This window comes from Eubalaena glacialis, chromosome 18 (genome assembly GCF_028564815.1).
Source record: "Eubalaena glacialis isolate mEubGla1 chromosome 18, mEubGla1.1.hap2.+ XY, whole genome shotgun sequence".
Classification (NCBI taxonomy): domain Eukaryota; kingdom Metazoa; phylum Chordata; class Mammalia; order Artiodactyla; family Balaenidae; genus Eubalaena; species Eubalaena glacialis.
This window is the reverse complement of record NC_083733.1, coordinates 48,424,279-48,448,534: the sequence shown is the minus strand read 5'-3', so window position 1 is coordinate 48,448,534 and position 24,256 is coordinate 48,424,279. Positions and strand designations below refer to the sequence as shown.

At 35.7% G+C, this 24,256-nt stretch overlaps 1 protein-coding gene across 1 annotated transcript in view; it reads right to left on the bottom strand.

The window, feature by feature from the left end:
• The window catches only part of URI1 (URI1 prefoldin like chaperone), a 71,740-nt gene extending 48,405 nt beyond the window's left edge, over window positions 1-23,335 (bottom strand). The window contains exon 1 of the mRNA XM_061172929.1: window positions 22,910-23,335. Coding sequence (XP_061028912.1) covers window positions 22,910-23,014 — 105 coding nt within the window. The 5' untranslated portion in view covers window positions 23,015-23,335. The remainder of the gene's footprint in view (window positions 1-22,909) is intronic.
• Window positions 23,336-24,256: the final 921 nt, after the last annotated feature.

The following is a 24,256-nucleotide window of genomic DNA, read 5'->3' as shown; positions in this document are numbered from 1 at the left end:
CTTCCTTTAGGACATTTTAAATAAATACTAAGGCAGCAATTCTGTACCAAAATGCATGCTGTAGTCAGATACCCAACCATACTACACATTAACTCAGCATAAAAGGTCGGTTTTAGAATAAAGATCTCTCAGTAAGTATCAATCACACAGCAACACTTAATAACAGTGATAATGTACAACAGAGTACTGACTTTACAACTGGAAGAGCCAGGCTAAAACTACATCAATCTATTTCACTGTTTCTGATTCGGCAGTAATTATAATATAAACAAACAGAATTAAATGTAAATTGAAAAGGAAAAAAATCTTCATGAAATCCTTTTTATAAAGTTTCTGTTTAACAACCCTATTAAAAGATGAGACCCAAAAACAGTCAGGATGCTTTCCAATCCCAATGCATGTGTTTCCAAGCATGAAGTGAGCCAAAAGCACAAAAAGAAAAGCCCTGCAAACCATAAGAGCAGAATGTTCATTAACCTCTACATGATAATCCTTTCGTAGCTGCATATTAACTAGTTACATATTCATAATCATTTACATTATTTAAAGGACCTTCGATGAAATTTTCTATGCAATATCCATTAGTAACAATGTTAAAGGTTATAGAAGATAAGTCTACTTAATGTTTCCAGGAAGCCTTTTTAATTAGTAAATATGTAAATTTGGCACATATGCTTTTTATGTTTAAAAAACAAGTTGCTGGTAGAATGGCATGTATTCTTGCCATCACCCTTCACTATTTAACCCTCCACTTTGCTGTAGCTATCTTTCCCCCATCCCTTTTCTTTCCTAAAATAAGTGTCCCCAAGATATTCACGGATAAAAAAACAAAAATCCATTTCATAATTTACAAGAGAAATTTTCACCACCAAAATACTGTCTTCATTAAAGTCTTTATTAGTTTCATCCAGGGTTCGGAACAAGAGTCTTCAGTTAGACATTATCCAAATGTAGGCTAGATATTTTGAGAACCCAAGAAATAAAGGAAAACATGAAAGAGGCAGGTATGCATACATACAATAGCCTTCTGATGGTATGTCTACAGTTAAATCTTTGTTTACATGATTTATAGTCCACCTAATTCCAACAAACATTTGAACCCAAGCAGCTGCATTTGTATTTTGAGGTATCTTTCTAGTTTTCTTTTTTATAGTAAAGTATTCAAAAAGAAAAAAATTAGTAAATTTTTACAGCTTAGCTGCCAAGGAAATTTGTGGAAAGGAGAAAATCTCATGATTCAAAGTTGAACTTATCTGGGTTTTAAAATCTTTTTTTTCTGTTAAGTTAAATAACTCCAAATAACCTTATTTCTTCTGAAATGGACTCAGATTAATTATTATTAAATAAAGTGACTAAGATAGTGAGCCTGGTTCTAAAAGCAACTTTTGAAAAACAAAGCAAAACAACGAAAAACATTTCATTACTTTGTTGTCCTTCACACAAGCTTTTTAAAAATAAGATGGCAATCGAGGAACAATACTAGTTTATTTTTTTAAGTTCATCTGCCAAAACATGCAACTATTACTCCTAAAGAAAAAAAACTTATTGAATCATTTTTATAAAAATAAATGGTTAGTAGGCTTCAAGTATTAAAATAATTGACCTAGTAAATTCTTTAATAAAATCACACTTAGAGCCAAAAATTTATAAGTAAAATATGTACTTCTGCAGTAGCACAACGCTAAGTCTGCACTAAAGAAAAATGACTATGAACTGATTTACCACTTAAAAGACACATTCATTCTACCATTAGGGGTCTTTACCTATGGCCCAAGAGTAAGAAAATCCTATGGTACACTTTCTTTATAACTCAAAATTGCCCTTTCCCTAAGAAGTAATAATAACAGTGGTAAATGCCAAGACTTCATATGATGAAACAGTTCACTAAGGTGGGTCTTAACCTCTTCTTAAAGAGAAGAAACCTATGTTCAGAGATGGAGTAACTTCCCTAATATTATACAACTGCCCAAGAACTGATAAGAGATAAAATCAGTTTTAAAACCAGGCCTGTCTAATCTCAAAGCCCATACTCACTGTATTAGACTGCTTTCAACCATCATGAATCTTACTGGGTAAAAGGAAAAGCAGCTGTTTATATCTGCAGTCTTTCTTAAAACACTGACTGATGCTGCTACTTCTCCACTTCCTCCACAAATCCACACTCACACACTAACGAGACCTTGCCAATAACGTCAAGAAAAGCAAATAAGCTTAAACTGACCAATACACTAACAAAAATCTTTATTCCTTCCAATGCCTCATACAACTCCTGGCCCTCTCAGGTCAAGCAAAGTATAAACAACAAGTTTTCCCAAGCCCCATTTACGTGTGTGTGGGGGGGGGGGGGGGAGGGTAGTTGGATAGCCTTATAATTACTATCACATCTTATCATATTTTTAAGGCACTTATAACTAATCGAGTTAGCTGCCCAGGATAACAATGATAGTCTACCCAACAACCTATTTTTCTTTAGGTCAGTGTCCACCTAACATATATGCGCATTCAGTTACAAAATACTTGGTAAGTTTTAAAACCAATAAACTATATAGAATACAGGAATAATTTTCCTTTGCTGTTTTTCCTCAGAAGCCACTTTTAAAAAATTATTATAAAGAAAGGAATGAATGACTTAACACGTATTAAGACCTCCATTACTTATTTCCATTTGTGCTATTTGTTCTGGTAACAGACCACAAGGGGGCATCAACCTAGGAGTTTTCCAGGGTAAGAACAGTGCCACATTAAAACTAGACTAGAATAGAAAGCCTAAAAGGGTAAGTCTGCGTGTACTTCTCTCAAAAATGTTTCACTTTACTTCTAAAACTTTTCTCACTGTATTGCAATTTCAAATTATCCCTGTTCAGGTTAATGTATGAAGTAACAATCTGAGGATTGTACTAATCAGAGCTGTCTACATTTACATGGTTTGCTTCTCTTGCTAGATTATGTCTTCAAAACACATCATATAATTTTAAAGCTGCTGAGTCAAAAAGGAAAAAATTATCAGTGGTGGCTAAAACCAATAGATACTGGACATGCACTATTATCTTAAATGGTTGAAATTAATTTCTTAAAGGACATATTGTCAATTAATCAAATAGATGTATAAATGTCATTACCAAAATATACAGTAAGTACACTTCAACAAAATTAGTAAAACATTACAGGTCTTTTAAATAAGCTTCTCTGCAAAGAAGGGAGGAAATGACTACAGACTCCTAAAAAATAAATAGCAATAAGCAGTAATAAACTACAATAAACTGAGTGTTTCTGTATAAAAACTTTAAACAAATTTACTTTTTAAATATGCTGAAAAGTGAAAATAACAAAGGTGGGCCTACTACTACCAAAAGTTAACTCCAATTATAAGCCACTGTTAAAACACTTAAATGTTTTTTCCAAACTGTAGCTCGGATGGAATCAAAATTATCATCTTAATCCTTACTTTTACATTTAGCCCTGTTTTCTCCTACCCAGGCTTCTAATGCATTTCTCATAGTCAAACACAGTCTTTCTTTTTACACAAATATTGGAACCACGTCTAACATGCTTTGGTATTGTACTTCCCATTCCCTTGTTGGTTTTACCTACAAGTTAGGGCTCTTTTCAATTATTTATTATTCATAATACCAAGTATTCTAATAAATATACAGTTTTCTTACACTGGAAATTTTTTTTTATTTTATTGAAGTATAGTTAGTTTACACTGTTGTGTTAATTTCTGCTGTACAGCAAAGAGATTCAGTTATACATATACATTCTTTTTCATATTCTTTTCCATTATCACATTGGAAGTAGTTAAGACTGACAACATATATTACATCCAGCGACATTTCTAGGCATGAAGCCACTGACATGTTTGAAGGGTTCTGTTTCTGGTATTACTTGAATTAGATATCCAGGAAACTCTAATTGTACTGGATGAAAGAGCAATGAGATATGGGCCAGATCTACTTTATTCACCAATGTACTCACCTGACATACAGTAAGTGTGCAACAAGTCCTCTTAAAGTATAGGTCTACAATCACTTAGCCAAAAACCTCAGGAAAAAATGTTTCTCAATTTAGAACTTTTTGTAATTTAGTAAGGTAATACATTACACGTATCATACTTTACAGAACATTTACAAGGAAACATACGAATGTTCAAAGTGGAATAAAATGCCTCACTCAAGTCAGTTCCACTGACAAATGAATATGCCAAAAAACTTAGAAATAACTCTGTTTTCAGTATTTTAAGACTTCTGAACTGCAGACAGGAGATTGTGACCTGTATTTCTGAATGTGACATACTGCCTGAATTGTAGCTTGCCTGCCTATTGTTTCACTAGAGATATCAATCATTTCCTCTCCACTCCCACACCTTACTCCCTAAAACCCCACCCTCCTCTCTCTACAATAGGCAGAGGACCCCATTTCTCCATCTGCAACCAGTGTGAATGCAGAGGATCCACACTAACTGGGCCAGTCAAGTTTACCCTGGACCCAGAGAGAGATTGAGGTGATTACAGATACTGGACCCGAAAAGGTGACCACAAAGGGATTTGCACAAGCTAAATCTAACAAAGCTGGTCTACGAAGTAACAACATAAATGTACAAGAAAACAAAACAAACACCCACAAATAAAATAACCCTACCCTAGTTCCTCCTGACTTCTTATAGTAAATACTTTCCAAACTTTCATTTCTGTGGTTTGTAACTGATTAAGAAAGCTTCGTAAGTAAACTTGCTACATAGAAATGAAAATATGCCTGTGAAGATCTCAAAGAAAACAAATAATTCATTAAAGATAATAGTAGAAGGACAAGGAAAAAATATCCTCACAAGTGACAAAACAAATTGAAATGCCACCCTGCACCAATTACAGGAATAAATTTTTATTGTAAAGAAACACTGCCAACTATCAGTGAGACTATAGCAAAATTAATACTAAATCACTGCAAGTAGCTATGTAGCTTAACTTATTCCAGACGTCTACCTCCAAGTAGGGAGAAAAGGCTGATAACAAACCAATAATCCCTCTGAAAACTAGAAAAGCCAGATGAATATAAAATCATCTCTTAAAAGGCATCTAAGAATTGCCAAAGCAATGAGAACAAGAGGGACTAAAATTCAGGAGATAACTGTGGAGAAGTGAGTTGATGCTTTTTTCTTGGACAACTCTAGGCACAGGGAAGAGGCTGAGAACTATGTTTTTCCTGAGCAGAAATTTAAAGTAGTCTTGAGAAGGCTATAATAACAAAATCAGAGACATGAGCGGTCTTAAGCATATGGTTTTCTTCTTGTGACGTGCCAAATTCTGAGGCTGAAAAGGCCAAAAAGCTAAACTGAAGGTGTGAAAAGCAGAGCTCAGGGAACTGATGGAACAAAACTTCAGAAGCCTTTAAGGAAAGAAATGTGGTGAACAAACTAGGTTTTCAGATGAAAGCCAAGAAGGAATCAAAGGTGGCTGATACCTTACTAAAACAAAACCCAACCTGCACTCCATTCAGTACCTGCCTGGATTAAGGTATCCAACTCCTATTTTATCAACCTAGCAGAAGAAAGGGTGAAACTTCTCCAGAGGAAGATATCATCTTCAGGAGTATCTACAATTTTAAAGATACTAAAATATTAATATTTAATTGTAAATACTTCAGGAGTATTTACATTTCTAACATTTAACTAAAAATAACCAAGTTACCAAGAAATAGGGCCATATGAACAAACATCAAGAAGAAAAACAACACAAAACAAAACCAAATAAATATGCAATCTACATACTGGAGTTAATAAACTAAAACATTAAAATATAATTATTAATATATTCAAGAAAAGAGTGAAAAGATAGAAGAGATACATGAAAAGATGGCATATTTCACTAGAGAATATCTATACAAGAAAAGAATCAAAAGGATAATCTTTAACTGAAACGTCTAAAATGAGCTCAATAAACGGTGTTAACAGGAGATTAAACACAAAAGTCAGAATTTTGAACTGGGTGACACATCGATAAAAAATACCATAAATAAAGTCCAGAGATTTAAAAAGAAAACATGGAAAATACAGAAAAGACCAGTAAGAAACATATGAAAAACTGTATAACTGAAAATCCACAAAGACAGGAAAGAGAGAATGTGGTAGAAGCGGTATCTCAACAGATCTTGATATGATTTCCTAAAAATGAGAGAAAGGTATTAACCAACAGATTTGAGAAGCTCTAAGAATCTCAAGCAAGAGACTTTTTTTTTTTAATTATATGAAGGCACAACATAGTTACACTGATGAAAACCGAAGAAAAAATGTTATAATCAGCATGAGGGAGAAAGAGCAGGGAAGAGATATAGTACCTTCAAAGTAGCAACAAGAAGAGTCAGAGCTCAAGCTAACTTCAACAAAAACAATGACAGAAACTGGAAAATAGGATAAAATCTTCAAGTGTTGGAAAAAAATAAATGAAAATCTATAATTATGTACAGAGCAAACAGATCCTCCAATATGAAGGAAAAATAAAAACCTTTTCACACAGAAACAGAATTCTGCACCAGCAGATTTTCACTGGAAGAAATACTACAGGTAATTATGTGATGTGACAGAGGTGTTAGCTAACAAGCTAAGGTGGTAATCACTGTGCAATATATAAATGTATCAAAACAACACACTGTATACCTGAAACTTTCACAACAGTATATGTTAATTATGTCTCAATAAAGCTGAAGGGAAAAAAGAACTACTGCAAGAAGTATTTGGAGCAATAGAAAAGCAGAAAGAACTAAAGAGCAACTGTACAGGTAATTTCTTAAAAGGTACAGATAAATCAGTATTGGTCACATAGAACAATTAAATATTGTATTGTAGTGTTTAAAACACAGAATTAAAACGCATGAGAGCAACAATGCAAGAAGTGGGATGAATGAATGCATGTTGCAATCTCTAGGAAAAATTTCCCCAATAAAAAAGGATAATAAAAAAAGCTTAGTAAAAGTATATAGTATATTTAGTGCTAACACATACATAAAATAGAGTACTAAGGTACCACTAAGGTACTAAGGTGAAAAACAGAGTATCTTGAACAAGTTAACAGAGGGGAGAAAATACAATAGGATGTGTCTGATTAAATCAAAGGAACATGCCCAAAAAAGCAGAGAGAAAAGAGAACATAAAAGTGGGTCAAACAGACAACGAGAAACCACTTCACACCCATTAGGATACCTATTAAAAAAAGAAAGAAAATAAGATATGTTGGCAAGGATGTGGGAAAATTGGAACACTAGAATTCTTGTGCACTGTTGGTGGGAATGTAAAATGGAGCAGCCACTGTGGAAAATAGTATGGTGGTTCCTCAAAAATGAAACACAGAATTACCATATAATCCAGCAATTCCACTTCTGGGTATATACCCAAGGGAACTGAAAGCAAGGACTCAAACAGATAATCGTACACTCATGTTCACAGCAGCATTATTCACAATAGCCAAAAAATGAAACCAACCCATGTCCACTGATGGACGAATGAATAACAAAATGTGCAATATACACACAATGGAATATTATTCAGCCTTTAAAAGAAATTCTGATATATGCTCTAATACGGATCAACCTTGAAGACATTATGTTTAGTGAAATAAGCCAGTACAAATGGACAAACACTGTATGATTCCACTTATATGAGATACTCATAGAGTAATCAAATTCATAGGGACAGATAATGGTAGTTACCAGGGGATAGGGGAAGGGATAATGGGGAGTTATTGTTTAATAGATAGTGTCAGTTTTGCAAGTTCTGGAGCTGGATAGTGGTGATGGTTGCACCACAATGTGCACCACAATGCCACTGAAATGTATACTTAAAATGATTTAAATGACAAATTTTGTTAAGCATATTCTACAATTTTTAAAATAAAAAGTCAAGTAGAAAGGTGATAAAAATGAAACTAAATGTATCAGTAATTCTATTATACAGAAATTGACTAAATATCCTAGACAAAAGAAAAAGATTTCCAGACTGGAAAAGATGTCCAGTTGTGTTTAAAACCACAACTATATGTTGTTATAAGAAACACACTTTGTACACAAAGAAATTGAAATTAAAAGATGAAAAGATATATCATGGAAACAAGCAAAAGCAAAATATGCTGATGTAGCCATACGAATATTCAACAAAGGATACCTGAAGGCAAGAAATATCACTAGAGATAAAAATATTTCAGACTGATAAAAATGCCCACTGACCAGGAATTTATTAGAGTCCTAAATTTGTATGCACCAAATAGCATAACTTCAAATGCATAAGCAAAGGCTGAAAAAATAGAGAAAAAGATAAACCTACAACCATAGTGGAGATTCTAAATACCTACCTACTCAGTGTTTAGAAATTAAGGAACATGTTTCTAAGAAACTCCTGGGTCAATAAACAGATCTCAATAAAAACTAGAAAATATTTTAACTAACTAATAACGAAAATAACATACATAATGTGTGGGGTACCTAAGGTAATTATCAGAGAAAATTTTAAAACTCAAAGAATACATATTCTAAAGAAAGAATAGTAAAAATCAATGACTTTTGCATTTCTAGGAGCTTTTATACAGATAAACAATTACGGAATTCAAGTAAATTTAACAGTTCGTATACAAAAATCAAGTATACGTCTATATACTAGCAAAAGATGAACAGCAAATTACAAAATGCAATAAAAAATAACAAATACCTAGAGATGAATGTAAAAGACATGCAAGATTTATATACTTAAACTACTGAAAGAAGTTACAGAAGAACGAAATAAAAAGATATACCATGTTCACGGATTGGTGTAAACATGTCAATGCTCCCCAAATTGATCTTTAGATTCAATGCACTCCAAACAAAACCCTAGAAGGTTATTTTGTGAGTACTGCAAAGCTGATTTTAAAATATTCAAGAAAAAGCAGAAGGTCAAGAACAGTAAAAGTAATCTTCAAGAACAACAAAGCTAGAGGAATTTTACTACATCAAGACCTAGTAAGAAAGTGCGGTACTGGTGCAACTACAGGCAAATAATCCAATGCAACAGAACAGAAGAGAAACAAAACTACAAATACATGACCACATAATCTATGAAAAAGACATACTCCATATGGAATTAGAGCTATGCCTTAGAAGTAAAGGCTACATGTTAGGAGTAAGAGCAAAACTGAAACAGACCAGCCCTAACAAAATCCAAAACCAACTCTCAACTGAGTTGTGTTGATCCACTAGTACTCTGGCTGCTTAAAGAAAATTTACCTCTCTTTGAAGGAAGGTAACATCATCAAGAGTCTACAATTTTTCACTACAATGTCTGGCATCCAATCAAAAATTACAAGGAAGTCTATGACAACAGGAGCAGCTGATGAGAAATCAAGAGAAAAAAATAAACAGAAACAGAGCTCCATTTAATTTACATACTGCAGTTATAAGACATTCTTTTATGATTAATATATTCATGAAAACAGAGGGAAAACTGAAGATGTCAAAACAGGCCTAGAATTCATTAAAGAAATGTCAAAACATAAATTCTTGGAATACTGTAACTGAGATTAAGCATTTAGTAAAAGGATTTTACCAGTAGATTAGATAACATAAGAACAGAATTAGTTAACAGGAATACAGGTCAGAAGAAGGTATCCAAAATGGCATACAGCTCAAGAGGCAGCAAGAAAATACAGAAAAGAGAGTAAGATATATGAGACAGTGAAAATGTCTAATATGTGTATCCAGAATACCAAAAGTGGAGGAGACAATGACATAAGACCAGCATTTGCAGATTAGATAAGAATTTTCTAAACTGACAAGTCATCAAATTACAGATTTAATAAACTACATGTTCAAAGCAGGGTAAATACAAGGAAAACCAAATCCAGACACATCATAATCAAATGCCTAAAAACCAAAGATGAAAAATCCAAAATTAGACAGAGGAGGAAATATATAAAAATTTTTCAGGGAAAAAAACAATAAGACTGATGGAAGACTAACAGAAATGAAAGAAGTCAAAAGATAATGGAATGGTATCTTTAAAGTATTGGAAAAAAAAAAAAATCACCTCCCAGCTCAGAACTAAATAAAAATTAAAATAGAATGTTTAAAAGAATAATAAGCCTAATTTTGGGGGTGGAGGGAGTTACAGAAACATTGTAGAAGTAAAATATATGACAATAGCACAAATAAGGGAGGGTTGGTTCATGAAATTAAGCCATCAAAAGATTATCTGAATAATTTCCTAAGCGGCAAAATTTCCGAAGATTTATGAATAATTTCCTACTAATTTAAGGTAGACTGTAATTTTTAAAAAAAAGAGATATTGTAGTCTCTAGGATAATAACTAAAAGGAAAATAAAAACCATACAACTATAAAGCTAAGAGAGTTTAAAATAGAATACAAATATTTTACTAACACAAAAGGAAGAGAAATAAAGGAATAAAAAAATATGTGACAAGTGGAAAACGTGGTAAAATGAGTAGACAAACTCCAACTAAGTGACAGGTGAGAAAATTTAAAGACCCTAAATAGAGATATAACATGTTCACAGATTAGAACTGTAAAAATAAAAACACAATCAGGTAACATCAGAATGTTAACAAAGACTGACAATATCAAAAGACATAGTAACATTTAACTGAAAAATCTGAAATATTATTTTTTGAGTAAGAGCCTAATTAAGACAAGCTATTGGTGCCTTAAGATACAAGGTATGGATTACATAGAAAGGATTGACAGGGAATTCCCTGGTGGTCCAGTGGTTAGGACTCAGCACTATCACTGTGGTGGCCCGGGTTCAATGCTTGGGGAACTAAGATCCTGCAAGCCACACAGCGCCAACAAATAAAATTAAATAAAAATTAAAGTAAAAAAGAAAGAAAGAAACAATTGACAAGATCTAGTAAATTAAAAGATGGATCAGGGAGGCTGAAAAGACTCTGGTTTGAATAATGTTGCCCAGAATCAGGATGAGTATGTACAGCATGTACATTAGGGACAAAGATAATAAGTTAACTTTAGTAAATGAGATTGAGCTTCTTGTGGGCCATCCAAGTGAAGCTGCCCAACAGTCAACAGGTCTGGGAGAGCAGAGTGCATATAGGAGTATTTGAGGACATGCAGAGTAAGAAGAGACGACTGTCAGTGATGTAAAGTACAGGAATCACCAACATTTAAGCATTAGATGAAGACACTAAGGAGACTAAGTAGGAATAGAGAAAGAGCCATAAAAAAGTAGAGTCACAAAAGTTCCTATGGTACAGAGAGTTTCAAGAGTTTACCAGGGAACAATAAAAGTTTCAAATAAAGCACAGAGGCCAAGTAAGGCCAGATCTGCGAAATGGTCCACTGAGTTTGGCAACTGAAATATAATAAAAACTTTAGGTAGAGTAATTTCAATGAAAAGACAGAGGTAGCACCTAGTTTACAGTAGGTTGAAAAGCAAACAATTAGAAAGAGAGCAATTATCACACTGCATTAAGTTTTCTGTTAACATGTTTCCATACAAATTTTAAGTCCCTTGAGGGCAGAAAAGAAACCTTGTGTATCGCAGTATCTAGGACAGTGCTTGACACGTAACTCAGTTTTGTCTTTTTGTTCTTTGGGAAAAAGCACTCATTTTCAATAACTTTAATATTACTCGGTTCATAAAATCAGGAAATCAAAGGATAAGGAATAATGGCCAAATCCATACATTAAATGGGCTACTGTTTGCTATACTGTATTAGGATTTCCAGAACAAACGAGCAAACGAAAGAAAGAAAGGAAGGAGGAAAGAAAGTTTTTTTAAACAAACACATTTAGGGTACTGTCCCCCAAAACATGTCATTATCTTAAGGTAGAGTAAGTAGGGAGTACCCTGAAATGAACCTAGAAAGAGATGAGCCCAACAACACAAGCGTCTCAAATCACATTTTAATGACCCTGGATTTCACTCTTAAGTACAATGGGAAGCCACCAAAGGATTATAAGCAGTAGAGAGTGACAAAATTACATAATTCGATTTACATTGCCAGAAAAAGAGAGACAGTTCTGGAAAAAAGGTAGAAGGGGAGCAAGAGTGGAACCACCAGGACCAGCCTCCAAGTAAAAAATGATAATTTGAAAATGACTGTGGAGATCACAAGAAATAGCCAATTCAAGGAACTCAAAACACTGTTCTCTAGTTTTTGAACATCGAGTCCTCTTACCTCTTTTTATTTAATGCTGTAGACTAAATTGAAAATTAGAACCAATTCTTCAAAAAGGTGATTATATACGGCTTATAAAGCTAAACCAGTTTACCTTCTGACCACTAAACCACCTTGAGGACTTCACCTGAAGTCACTTCACAAATGAGAAACACGCACAGAGTGATTCACTGCAACATTATTAGTACTATCAAAAAACTGAAAACCACCAAAATGCCCATCAGTAAGATACCAGATGAATACCTGAGTACCTGAGTACTATGCAACCACAAAATATGAGAAAGATCTCTGTGAACCAAAGACTCCCAGATGTATCATTTAATGAGAAAATCGAGGGGCAAATATAATATGCTACTTTTTGTATAAGAAGGTGGAGGAGGGATAAGACAGCATATTTTAGTATTTATTTTTCAAGAAATACAGGAAGGATAAACTAGAAATTAATGTAAAGATTACCGATAGGGGAAGGTAGGAGCAGGGATGGGAATGAATTACCTCACCATATCTTTTGATATAGTTGTGATTTTTAACAATGCAAATGTTTTACAGACTCATAAAGCCAAACTGATAAAAAAAGCAAACACTAAAATTCAATACAAACTGTATATCAAATCCAAGATATAACTGCACAGAAAAAAAAAAAATAATTCAAGTAACTTTTGAGATCATTACCTAACTGCATACTCCAAGGGGGTTAACTCTGCAAGAACAAATTGAACTGCAATGAAATCATGAACTTCACTCATAGGTTTGCTGTTGGCAGTGGTATCAATGTAGTAATTCTAAAACTATTTTGTGTATACTGTGGAATAAAGGAAACGAATAAATATAGATGTTGTTGAGAACAAGGTTTCACTACAGAAAAAGGGAGATTCAAATATAGATGGGAGTAGTTGAAGAATTTTGTGGTAATGGATTTGAATGCAAAGTATCAGGATCCACTGAACCCAATTTTAGCTTTTAGTTTGTTTTTGAACAGTTCTAACTATTTGCAAGGATTGATAGTTCATGACTTCTATTCTCTGAGATACTGCAAAGAATAAAGAGAAAATTTACTTACTTAAAAAAAAGGCTAAAACTCATTCTATCTTGCAATTATATATGAGTACATTGAACCTCTTCACAAGCCTAAGACACATTATAGGATCCTACTGATTATATATTTCCTGCATCTTGTTTCATCACCCTAATAATGATTTCATGATTACTCATCAATTTTCCCAAACTATGCTTAAAGAAAACTATATAACAAGTAATTGAGGAATCATGGAATCATCTAGAAGGAATATGCTATCAATAGTAAAAATCATTCTTCAGTTTTCTTACTGCATTGACCAAAGTACTGCATCATCTTTCAAAAAAGTGTAAAAGACTGAAGAAGACACCATCTTTGTAGTCTGATTTTAGCTTTCAAACACAGTTGACAATTCAGAAATTTTCATTTTCTGTCCATAATGGGAAGGAGAAGAAAAGTGACAGAAAAAGACACTTCACAATTGTTAAACAAATTAAACTATGAATAAAAAAGATAGCAGCTCTCTTCACCAGCACTGTCCAATAGAATTTTCTTTGATGATAGAAATCTTCAAAGTCAACACTGTCCAATGCAATAGCCAATGGTCACACGTGGCTATTGAGCACTTGAAATGTGGCTATTATGACTGAGAAACTTAATTTTTTAAATTTTACTTAATTAGAATTTTAAACTTAATAGCCACATGTAGTTAGTGGCCACCATTTTGGATAGCACAACTAGATACAGATGATGGTGAAAATATTAATATAAATTACATCTTAGATTATGAGTCTTCAGATGACAATATCCTAGGTGAATTTTCTCAAAACTCAACAATCAATGAGTAATAAACAAAATTAACTCAAAGTTGATGAATGACCTAACAATAAGAGCTAAAACCATAAAACTCTCAGAAGAAAACCTAGGTGTAAATCTTCATGAACTTGGATTTGGCAATGGGTTCCTACATACGATACCAAAAGCAGGAGCAAAAAAAGAAAAAATAGATATACTGGACTTCATCAAAATTAAAAAACTTGGGACTTCCCTGGTGGCACAGTGGTTAAGAATCTGCCTGCCAATGCAGGAGACACAGGTTCAAGCCCTGGTCCGGGAAGATCCCACATGCCATAGAGCAACTAAGCCCGTGTGCCACAACTACTGAGCCTACACTCTAGAGCCCATGAGCCACAACTACTGAGCCCGTGTGCCACAACTACTGAAGCCCATGCACCTAGAACCCGTGCTCCGCAACAAGAGAAGCCACCACAATGAGAAGCCCATGCACCACAACGAACAGTAGCCCCTGCTCGCAACAACGAGAAAGCCCACGCACAGCAATGAAGACCCAATGCAGCCAAAAAGTAAATAAATTAAAATAAAAATTAAAAAAAAAAAACTTTTGTACATCAAAGGACATTATCATTAAAGTGAAAAGATAGCATATAGTATGGGAGAAAATATTTGTAAATCATACATCTGAAAAGGGTTTAAATACCGAGAATAAATAAAGAACTACAACTCAACAACAAAAAGACGACCCAATTTAAAAATAGGCAAAGGACTTAAATAGACATTTCTCCAAAGAAAATACAAAAATGGCCAATAAACACATGAAAAGGGACTTCCTTGGTGGTCCATTGGGTAAGACTCCGTGCTCCCAATGCAGGGGTCCGGAGTTCGATCCCTGGTCAGGGAACTAGATCCCGTATGCATGCCACAACTAAAGATCCCACATGCCCCACGAAGATCCCACGTACTGCAACTAAGACCCAGCACAGCCCCCAAAAAAACCAAAAAAACACACATGAAAAGATGCTCAACATCCTTTTTCATTAGAGAAATACAAATCAAAATCACAATAGGTCAATAACGTTAACACCTATTAGGATAGCTCTATTCCAAAAAAAAAAAAGCAAAGTGTTGACAAGGACGTGGAGAAATTGGAAACCTCATACATCACTGGTGGGAATGTAAAACTGTGCCAACACTGTGGAAAACAGTTTGGCAGTTCCTCAAAAAGTTAAACATAGTATTACCTTATGACTCAGCAATTCCACTCCTGGGTATATATCCCAAAGAACTGAAAACAGGGACTATAACAGATAACTCGTACACCAACATTCACAGCCACATTATTCCAAGAGTAAAAAAGTGGAAACAATCCATGTGTTCATCAACAGTTGAATGGATAAACAAAATGTGGTATATGCATACAATGGAATATTATTCAGCCATAAAAAGGAGTAAAGTTGTCATACATGCCACAACACAGATGAACCTTGAAAACATTAAACCAGTCACAAAAGGACAAGTATTGTACAATTCTACATCTATGAAATATCTAGAATTGGCAAATTCATATAGAAAGAAAGTAGATTAGAGATTACCAGGGGCTCAAGGGAGGGGAGAATTGGGCACTAGGTCTCAGTTCCCCATCTGTGAAATCAGAAGTTGGACTAAAACACTGGTTAAGTTTAGTTTAGTTCCTTGGACCACTTCCCTGGCAGCTACTGAAAGTGGGTGCAAGGAACAGAGATACTCATCCCCCTCCCAGCCCCTCCACACATGCAATTTCTCCCTCATTAAAGCAGAGTAACTTAGCTTTCATCTGTTTTACATATTGGGTTTTTGAATAAGGTTTTATTTTAATGAAGAAAGCTCTGTGCCTTAAAAAAAAAAAAAAAAAAGTTTGACTACCAGTAGTTTCTATGATCTCTAAATCTAAATATTCTGAAGAGTTTGGTTAATTTAGTTAATTGATACAAGTTACCCTCACTCCATCCCGTTAAAAGAGAAAAAAGTCTCAATAATTTGTTTCATTAGAAACAAAAAAAGATTTCACCAGTATTATGTATCTATATTTTGAAAAGTGCAGTATAAAAAAGTTGACCCAAAAAGTTAAAAAAAAAAGCAGTTAAAAATAAATAGCTTTACAAATTATTGTAGAAATAGTACAAAAGAGGGTTAAAATTCTCATTGAGGAAAAACCAAAACATGTCCAATGGTATAAAAGCTCTTCCCTTGCAAGAAACAGAAATAAAGGCTGAAGACCCAGTTTGGTTTCGCTGCTGAAAAATGTACAAAATAACTTAGAAAAACCAGTTGAGGTCAAACGTTGTGAGTCCACTACTTGTACCTGCCTACTCTTGATCTGGGGAAAATTGATAACCATAGAGCAAGGCAGAGCTGATGGTAGGACAGCCAAGAGTTCTCCATCTGGGAGTCCATCCTACATTAACCTTCAAGTAAAAGTGATGGCTGCATCACAGTGAATGTAATTAATCTCACTGAACTCTACACTTAAAACTGGTTAAAATGGCAATTTTTATTTTATACATATTTTATCATAATAAATAAAGATTGCTGAAAAAAAAGATCTCTAAATTCTATTTTTTTCCACTCCTACAAGTTTTTAGGCTTCTTGAGGACAGAGATTAGGAAGGAAAACCCTGAAGCACTGGAAATGAGTTTTGAAAGCAGGAATTATGTAAATGGTTTATCTTTGTACCTCCCTAAGTCCTAGAACAGACCATGCCAACCAGGAAGAGAACTACATATATTTGAATATAGCAGATGTTGAATAAAGGGGGACTGACTTGAAGGAGGAGAAAAAAAAGAATCAATAAACGAACAATATACTTCTAAGAACAAAAAAAAAGTAGGGTATTCCCACCCACTTAGTCATTCAACAAGAAGAACTTCACCATGTAACAGTCTGCAACAAGAACTTGGACATTTTTCTAAACAGACATGTGGCAATATTCTTAAATCTCTTATGATCTTTGTACACCAAACTTTACTTAATTCAAAGAAGACTGCTGTGTTTAAATTCTTATTAAAATATCCAATAAAAATGGGTTTCACTATCCCTTATCCTTACTTCTGTACATTACTTGTAAAAATTACTTTAAAAAGTAAAAAGATCCCTTGGACCTAGATGGTAAATGGTGATGACTGTTCTTCCTGGTATACTGAAGGTTAATACATTTCTTAGCACTGTCCACTGAAAGGGCCTTGATGCAATAATATCCCAGTGGCACTGAGCACAACTTGGGCCCAGATCTAGGTTTCTTAGCATTTCTCATTAAAAAGAACCAGGGCTCGTTGAAGAAATAGTCAATTTCAAAACTAAGACAAGAAAGCTACAAGGTAAGCCTGGGACACCTTGTGCCAGAAAAAAGGGTAATGACCAAAGGATAATGAGAAATGCCAAAAGGATGCAGGAGTCAGCTTGAAGGGGCTCCCACTGGCCAAATTTAGGACAATTCGAGCATCAAAAGGAAAAATGAAAAATTATAACACACTGAATTAAAAAACAAATAAAAAGGGTCTACACTAATACTAAAAGGCGGGAAAAGGCTCCTCTTTACAGAAAAATGCCAGTTATAAACATAGATGGTTAGAAAACCACTAATTTGCAAACACCGATATAATAATTGATTCAGGCAAGGATCATCCATGGTAAAGGGTTGTTGGGGAACAGGATATTTACAATGTCTTCAAGTATTTAATAAGTACTTTTAAAGTTCTTACTCCTTACACAAGGGAACAGGTACCTAAGGTGAAGAGATATCACAGGTACCATCTTAAACAAGTAATTAGCAACACCAATAATAGAATAAAGTAACACTGTATGTCTCCTGCTGTGATGCAATAGGAAGTCATCATCAACTATGTACTATTCTTGCCAAAAATGATTATTTAATTCTGTTTCTTCATGAGTACATTCATCAGACATCTCTAAATTGTGGGCATTCTATAAGTAAACTGTTGTAAACTCTTCAAAAATACCAATTTCATAAAGACAAAAGAATGCAGAGGGACTGTTTCAGATGAAAGGAAATTAAAGAGATAAGACGCTAAATGCAGCCTGTGATTGGATCTTGGATTGAAAAATGTTATAAAGAACACTTTTAGAAAAACTGAGGAAATCTGAATATGCTAAATAATACTATTGCGTGTCAATGTTCATTTCTTGGGTGAAAAAAAAGATATGATTATGTAGAAGAATGACCTTGCTCCAAAATGATATGTGGTTAAGTATTAGGACATGATAATATCTGCAATTTACTTTCAAATGGTTCTACAAGGAAAAAAAAAAAAGAAAATACAGAAAGAGAAAGAAAAGGCAAATGAGACAAAACAGGATTGATGACTCAAACTATTCTTTAAACTTTTCTGTTGTTTTACAATTTTTGACAATAAAAAGCTACTTTAAAAAAAAAAAAGAAAAAGAAAGAAAAACTGCCTTAGGCCAGACTAAAAAGATCTAGACTCACTAATCTGGAGATGAAGGCAAGAATGATACAAGCTAAAAGATTTTAAAACCCAACCTGACAACATTAGGAGAACAAAATCAAACAGTTATGATCACAGCTTAGACCCTGTGCACCTTCTTCTCCCTTTCCCCATCAGTGTTTGAAAAACAAGCATTATAAGCAAAATTGAAGACACAAATACTCCATAAGAAAGTTCAGGGCAAAAACTAGAAACCTAAATTGTTCACCTGAAAAATTAAGAGAGTTAATGAAGACTCTAACATCAAATTTGTAAACATCTATCACAATGCCTGGCACACAAAAAAATTTATTCTATACAATGCAATCCCATAATCCCATCATTCCTCCCTTCATGCATGACAAATGGATTCTTGTCATTTAAGATTAGTATGATTCTCAAAACACATTCCAATGGTTTCTCATCTCACAAAAATAAAAACCAAAATCTTTAACAATGATCTAGTACAGCTCCTTACCTATCACAAACCCTCTGTCATTTTAAATATGCCTATTCCATATCTTTACCACTAGAATGTGATCCCTGTGAAAACAAAGACTTTATTTTGTTCACTACTGAATCCTCAGCAGAGGAAGAAGGCATTAAGTAGGTACAATCTGGCAGGTAGCAGGTACTCAATAAATATCTGCTGAAAAATTATATGCTTGGATTCTGGGCTTGGAAAGAAGAACAATACCTGTGGTATGGAGTACATGACTGACAGCTTCCTAAACTATGTGCAGTTTATCTAAGAAATATGCAAACCAAAGTTAAATTAGCTGTTCTGCTTTACAAAAATTTGAAATATTTACTCTTAATGCATTTAATTCCCCAGGTTCTATATCAAGAAAGTATAAGTTATTCCAAAATTCCAAATTACATGAGCCACTCAGTTATAATTACAATAAACTAAATAATATTATCCTCATGAATTTTCCAAAGTTACCATTATCCTGCAAATAAACCTAGGAAAACAATACTATATACCACTTTTTCCACAATACTATATAGCAGAATCTCAATAATTCTGTTAAAGATAATAGTATCTGGAGATATAAAACACGGATAGAAACATCACCTTAGCCAAGAAACCAGTATTTCAATAATGCAATTCAAAGACAGAACCAGATTTAACAAGATCTTAGTATGAGGAAACTTCCCTAGAACAGCCCAAGACACTCCACTGCAGTCCTAGGTTTAACTTTTACGGCACAGATCAGTCCAGAGAGGCTTCTAAGTAGATTCCATTTTTTCCACCAAATACTTTACTCCTATTGGCAAAAACAGATTTAGTTAAAAGAAAAGAGGGGGAAAAAAGGATGATCCAAGTTCCCTCTTGTCCTTGTATCTTAGGATAGAGAATTAACAGTAAACAACATCTCCAAGGAAAAAAGAAAAGGAAACCACTCGGGGAACAGATATCTGAATAAATTGTACCCATCCGCTCTGGAATAAGAAACAAACCTGCCTAACTGGTGTTCAAACCAGCCAAAAGCCATTTGTCAGGAGCAGAAAATATTTAGCAATTAAAGATACAACATCCCATCTTTCATTAAAATTAATTAGGTTTTATCAATAGCCTTTCTTGGAAAAAAAAAATCCCATCAATTCACTCACTTTTAGGTAAAATAAGAAGTGAAACTGTGTGCTTTTAAAACATTTAGTGGTGCATTTTCCTATATAAACTGTGTGAATATTTATATACATATAAACATAACTAACCACACCACACAGTGTTCTACAATTTTTAATGACTGCATAAAATCTCCTCATACCAATCCCCTTATGTTGAATTTTTAGCTTTTTCATTATTACAAACAAACCTGCAGGGAACCTTTCTGTACATGTCTTTTTGCTAGGTTAAAAAAAAAAAGAAATAAACAGAAGTTTTAACCAAAAAATATTTTTTTGAAAATGTCAGCATTAATGCCAAAAATGAGAACAATATTCAAATATTTGATCCTGTCCATTTACTACACATGTTGTCATTTACTGAAGTTGTGGATCTTTCATGTCCCCCTCCTTTGTCTTTTTCCTTAGGTCACTAATTTTTTTTCCTTGTTATCCAGTGTTCCAAAGGATAAACAAGGAAAAAACAGAGAGAGGGACCAAGATAAAACATGTTATACTCCTTATCTGAATTAAAAAGCAAAAAATTGATGAGCAACATTTAAACCACTTTACCTAGCAGCCATTCTTAAGGTTCCCAGAGAAAATAATGCCCTGAACCTAAGGTATCCATTGCATATAAAGAATTCACTTCTCTCCTCTGCATCTAGAGCCTACTAGCTAGCTACCATCCTAGGAAAAACTGAAAAAATAGTCATTCAAATAATTTTCGTCAGGATTTAATTCTCTCACAGAACCCTGGTAGGGAAAGGCAAGTCCTAAAACACATTTAATTACACTTATATAAAGAAATATTAACTGCTATACTATAAAACTCCTATGACAATTTTTCCTTTTCCTTCCAAGAATGTCCCAACACTTCCACTTACTAAAGTTCACTGTACTCCTACAGCTGCTGGGTTGGTTTTAAAGCCTAAAGTCCCTCACAAAAATTTGACTGATTTATTTATTTATTTATTTACTGACTATTTACTAGATAAAGTTTTCCTATACTGAACTATAATTAAAGGATAGCTATCTAACCAGTTTATTTTGTGGCCTCATGGGTCTCTCCTGTCCACTGAAGCAGATCCGTTAAAATACAGTCTAGTCCATTTACTGAGGGACTTTATCATTAACTGGGAATGATTTTACATACCCATGACAGACATACACGTGCTTATTTTATGTGCCAAAATAACATTAACACAGCACAGAGAAGTAATTTGGTACCATACTCAATGTCTACTGAAAACTGTCATCCAGGTTCCCATAGGACTGTAACTGAGAAGGCAGTTTTCAAATGCAACTGGATACCATACCAGAAAGCTGTTCAGAGCACCCCCAAACCGTATCCTTTGTATTTCAGACACACTAACATCAGAATAAAACCAAGGATTTCTCTTTTTAACATGCCAAACAGGAGAAAACATATCAAGTCAACAGTATGCAAACATCATACTATGAAGGAGGAGAGAGTTAATTCCTCTACAGAAAGAAAGACAATGGGAACACCATCTTCTGAGGGTCTGTTTCACATTTTCTAAAAGACTAAAAAATGTAAATAGTTTTTGCCAAAAATGAACAAATTGGTTTCATGAAGGGCTGTTTTTTCTTCTCTTAAAGAAAAAAGAAAAAAAAACACATTGTCTTACAATTTAAACGCACCGAACTTGAGTTTTTAAACCCCCAACTTGAAGAAAGCCAAGTTTAAAACCCAACCATTGTATATGGTATTAGGAAAAAAACGGCTCTCAGAAAGGGAAATCCAACGCACAAAATAATTTAGAACCACCAGAACATAGGAAAGGTTCCCACAATTCATCCTGACAGGTTATTTCCAAGCAAACCAGGATTTAAGTTCTATAAAAAGTCCCTTATCTAGCTAAACTGGGTATGTTTGTATACCTATGTAAGTAGTCATTTTTATACAGAAATGCTCAATAGAAAAAGTTAGGAATTCCCAGTGTTTATAGTTTTTAAACAACTTCCTAACCTTTATAACCATGATACTCTTAATATGACACATTTTAAGTAAATGAAACGTTGCCTTTCAAAATAAGAATTTCAAAGATAGTGAGAAACAAATGATACAGAATCCAAAGGGAAAAAAATCTCAGATTAAACAATAACACTGTATTTCTTAGACTGGTATACTTGTTCATATACAATCCCATTAGGAAATACAAAACTTTCCTTCCTCTTTACTGGTAGATTAAAACTCATTTATATAATTGAAGTTAAAATTTAATAAAACAGCATTCTATCATGACAAACACTAAACCAAAGCTGAAACTGCACATGAAGCGTTAGCATTACAAACCCAGTAAAACTTTTAAGTGCAATCAGATAAAGAGCAACAAAGAGTATACATTTTACCAACGATGAGGTAACAAGCTAAAAAAAAAAAATTAAGGTGAACTATTCATTCACAGCCTGTCCTTCACCGAAAATATTCCCACGCACTGCTGTACGCATTAAGATTAAAAACTCACTTTCATACACAAGTTAAACAGATTATCGCATCTTTTTTCCCCAACCCTCCCCTCCCTTCGAAGGTCAAAGTGCTCCAGACAAGACAACGAAAGCACGTGACAAAAGTTTCCCCAACACGCTTTCCAGGCCTGGAGGCTATGCTCCTCCCCCGTTCGGGGTCCGGGGTGAGCTAGGCCGGGACCAAAGGGCTGCGGCCCACCGAGGGCAGGACAGGGTCGGCCGGGGAGAGCGGGGGTCAGCCCCCAGCCCCGTGGAGGGGGAACGGGGCGCCGAGGACGCGCCTGGGCGAGGGCGCCTCCCGAGACCGCCGGCGGAAGCGCGGGACGGAGCGCGGCCTGTTACCTTTTCCTGCTCCTCGCGGAGCCGCGCCACCTCTGGGGCGCGCAGCGGCGCCGCGGCCGAAGCCGAGGCCGAGGCGTGGGGCCCGGGGTCGGGCGGGGCCTCCATGGCGGGGCGCCGGGGCCTCAGCGGGGCGAACGAGTCCTAAACAAGTGTTTATGAAGGCGGCGTGGCCGGCGGCTGCCCAGCGCCCGCGTGCTCGCCCTCATGCACTGCGCGCCCCGCGCTGAGGAGGCCGCGCCCCACTTCTCTGCTACCGCGGCGGCAGCTGCTCGCGTCCGGGCTGCCCGCGGCCGCATCTCACACGCGCATGCCGCCCGCCGCCGCCGGCGCCCCCGCCGCCGCGGGCTCGGAGCAACAGGCCGGCCGTTGAAGGCGAGAAGCCCCGATCCGGTGGCTGGGCCGAGTCAGACGTCCTGTGGCGGCCGCTCCTCCTCCGCACCTCCCCCGTAGGCCCCGCCCCTCGCCCCGCCCAGCGCGGCACGCTGGGAAGCGCACGCAGCCTCCGCCCTTCGTCACGCCCCCGGTGATCGCGTGGCGCAGGAGCGGCGCGGCGGCGGCTGGCTTATCCGGAGGCTAAGCTGCACTGTAGCCCTTTGGAAACTTTAATTCTAGGGAAGATCGACGCTCAGTTCACGGAGATGAGCCCTGTCTTAGCCTTGTGTCCCCCTAATGCCCCCAGTCGTTGAGCGCTGCATCTGGCGGTAGGAGCTTAATTCGTGCACTAGTGCTGGTTCATAAGCATATTTAATTTTAGCAAAGTCAGCTCTTCCCTGTGCCTGTTTAATGAATTAAAATATGCGATTAAGTTTTGTATGTGTTAATTACTGCACACACAATTTTTCCTTATATAAAGGTATTGTGCTTTAATTAACATATTGCTATGTATGGGCTATTTAAGAGACTTTTCAAGGATAACGTTGCCCATACTTTTGCTCTTATTTCAAAACTCCTGTGACCTCTCGTACAGCCTCTGTATACAGTAGGCATCCAATTAATGCTTAATGAATGGAATTGGCCTTGCCCTAACAATCATCTCTGCTCCAATACCTAACAGTGGGTTGGGTCCTGTTCCTTCAGCATTGTGCAAATGGCAATGGGCTGGGAGGTAGCTGCAGTTCTCACCGTGGTGTGCCTGCTTGCTAGATTTCTCTTCCCTTCTGGCCAGCTCCCCAGTACAGATACACCCTTTTTACATTTGCTTCAAAGAAAGAAGTGAGGAAAATTTGGGCAAATGGTAAATGTTAATTGCTCTCTTTTCCTCACTACATATCCAACCTCTGAAACAGGCAGTCTCTGACTGCTCTAGCACCACACCACCTGTGTATCCTCAGCTACTTCAGTAGCTTC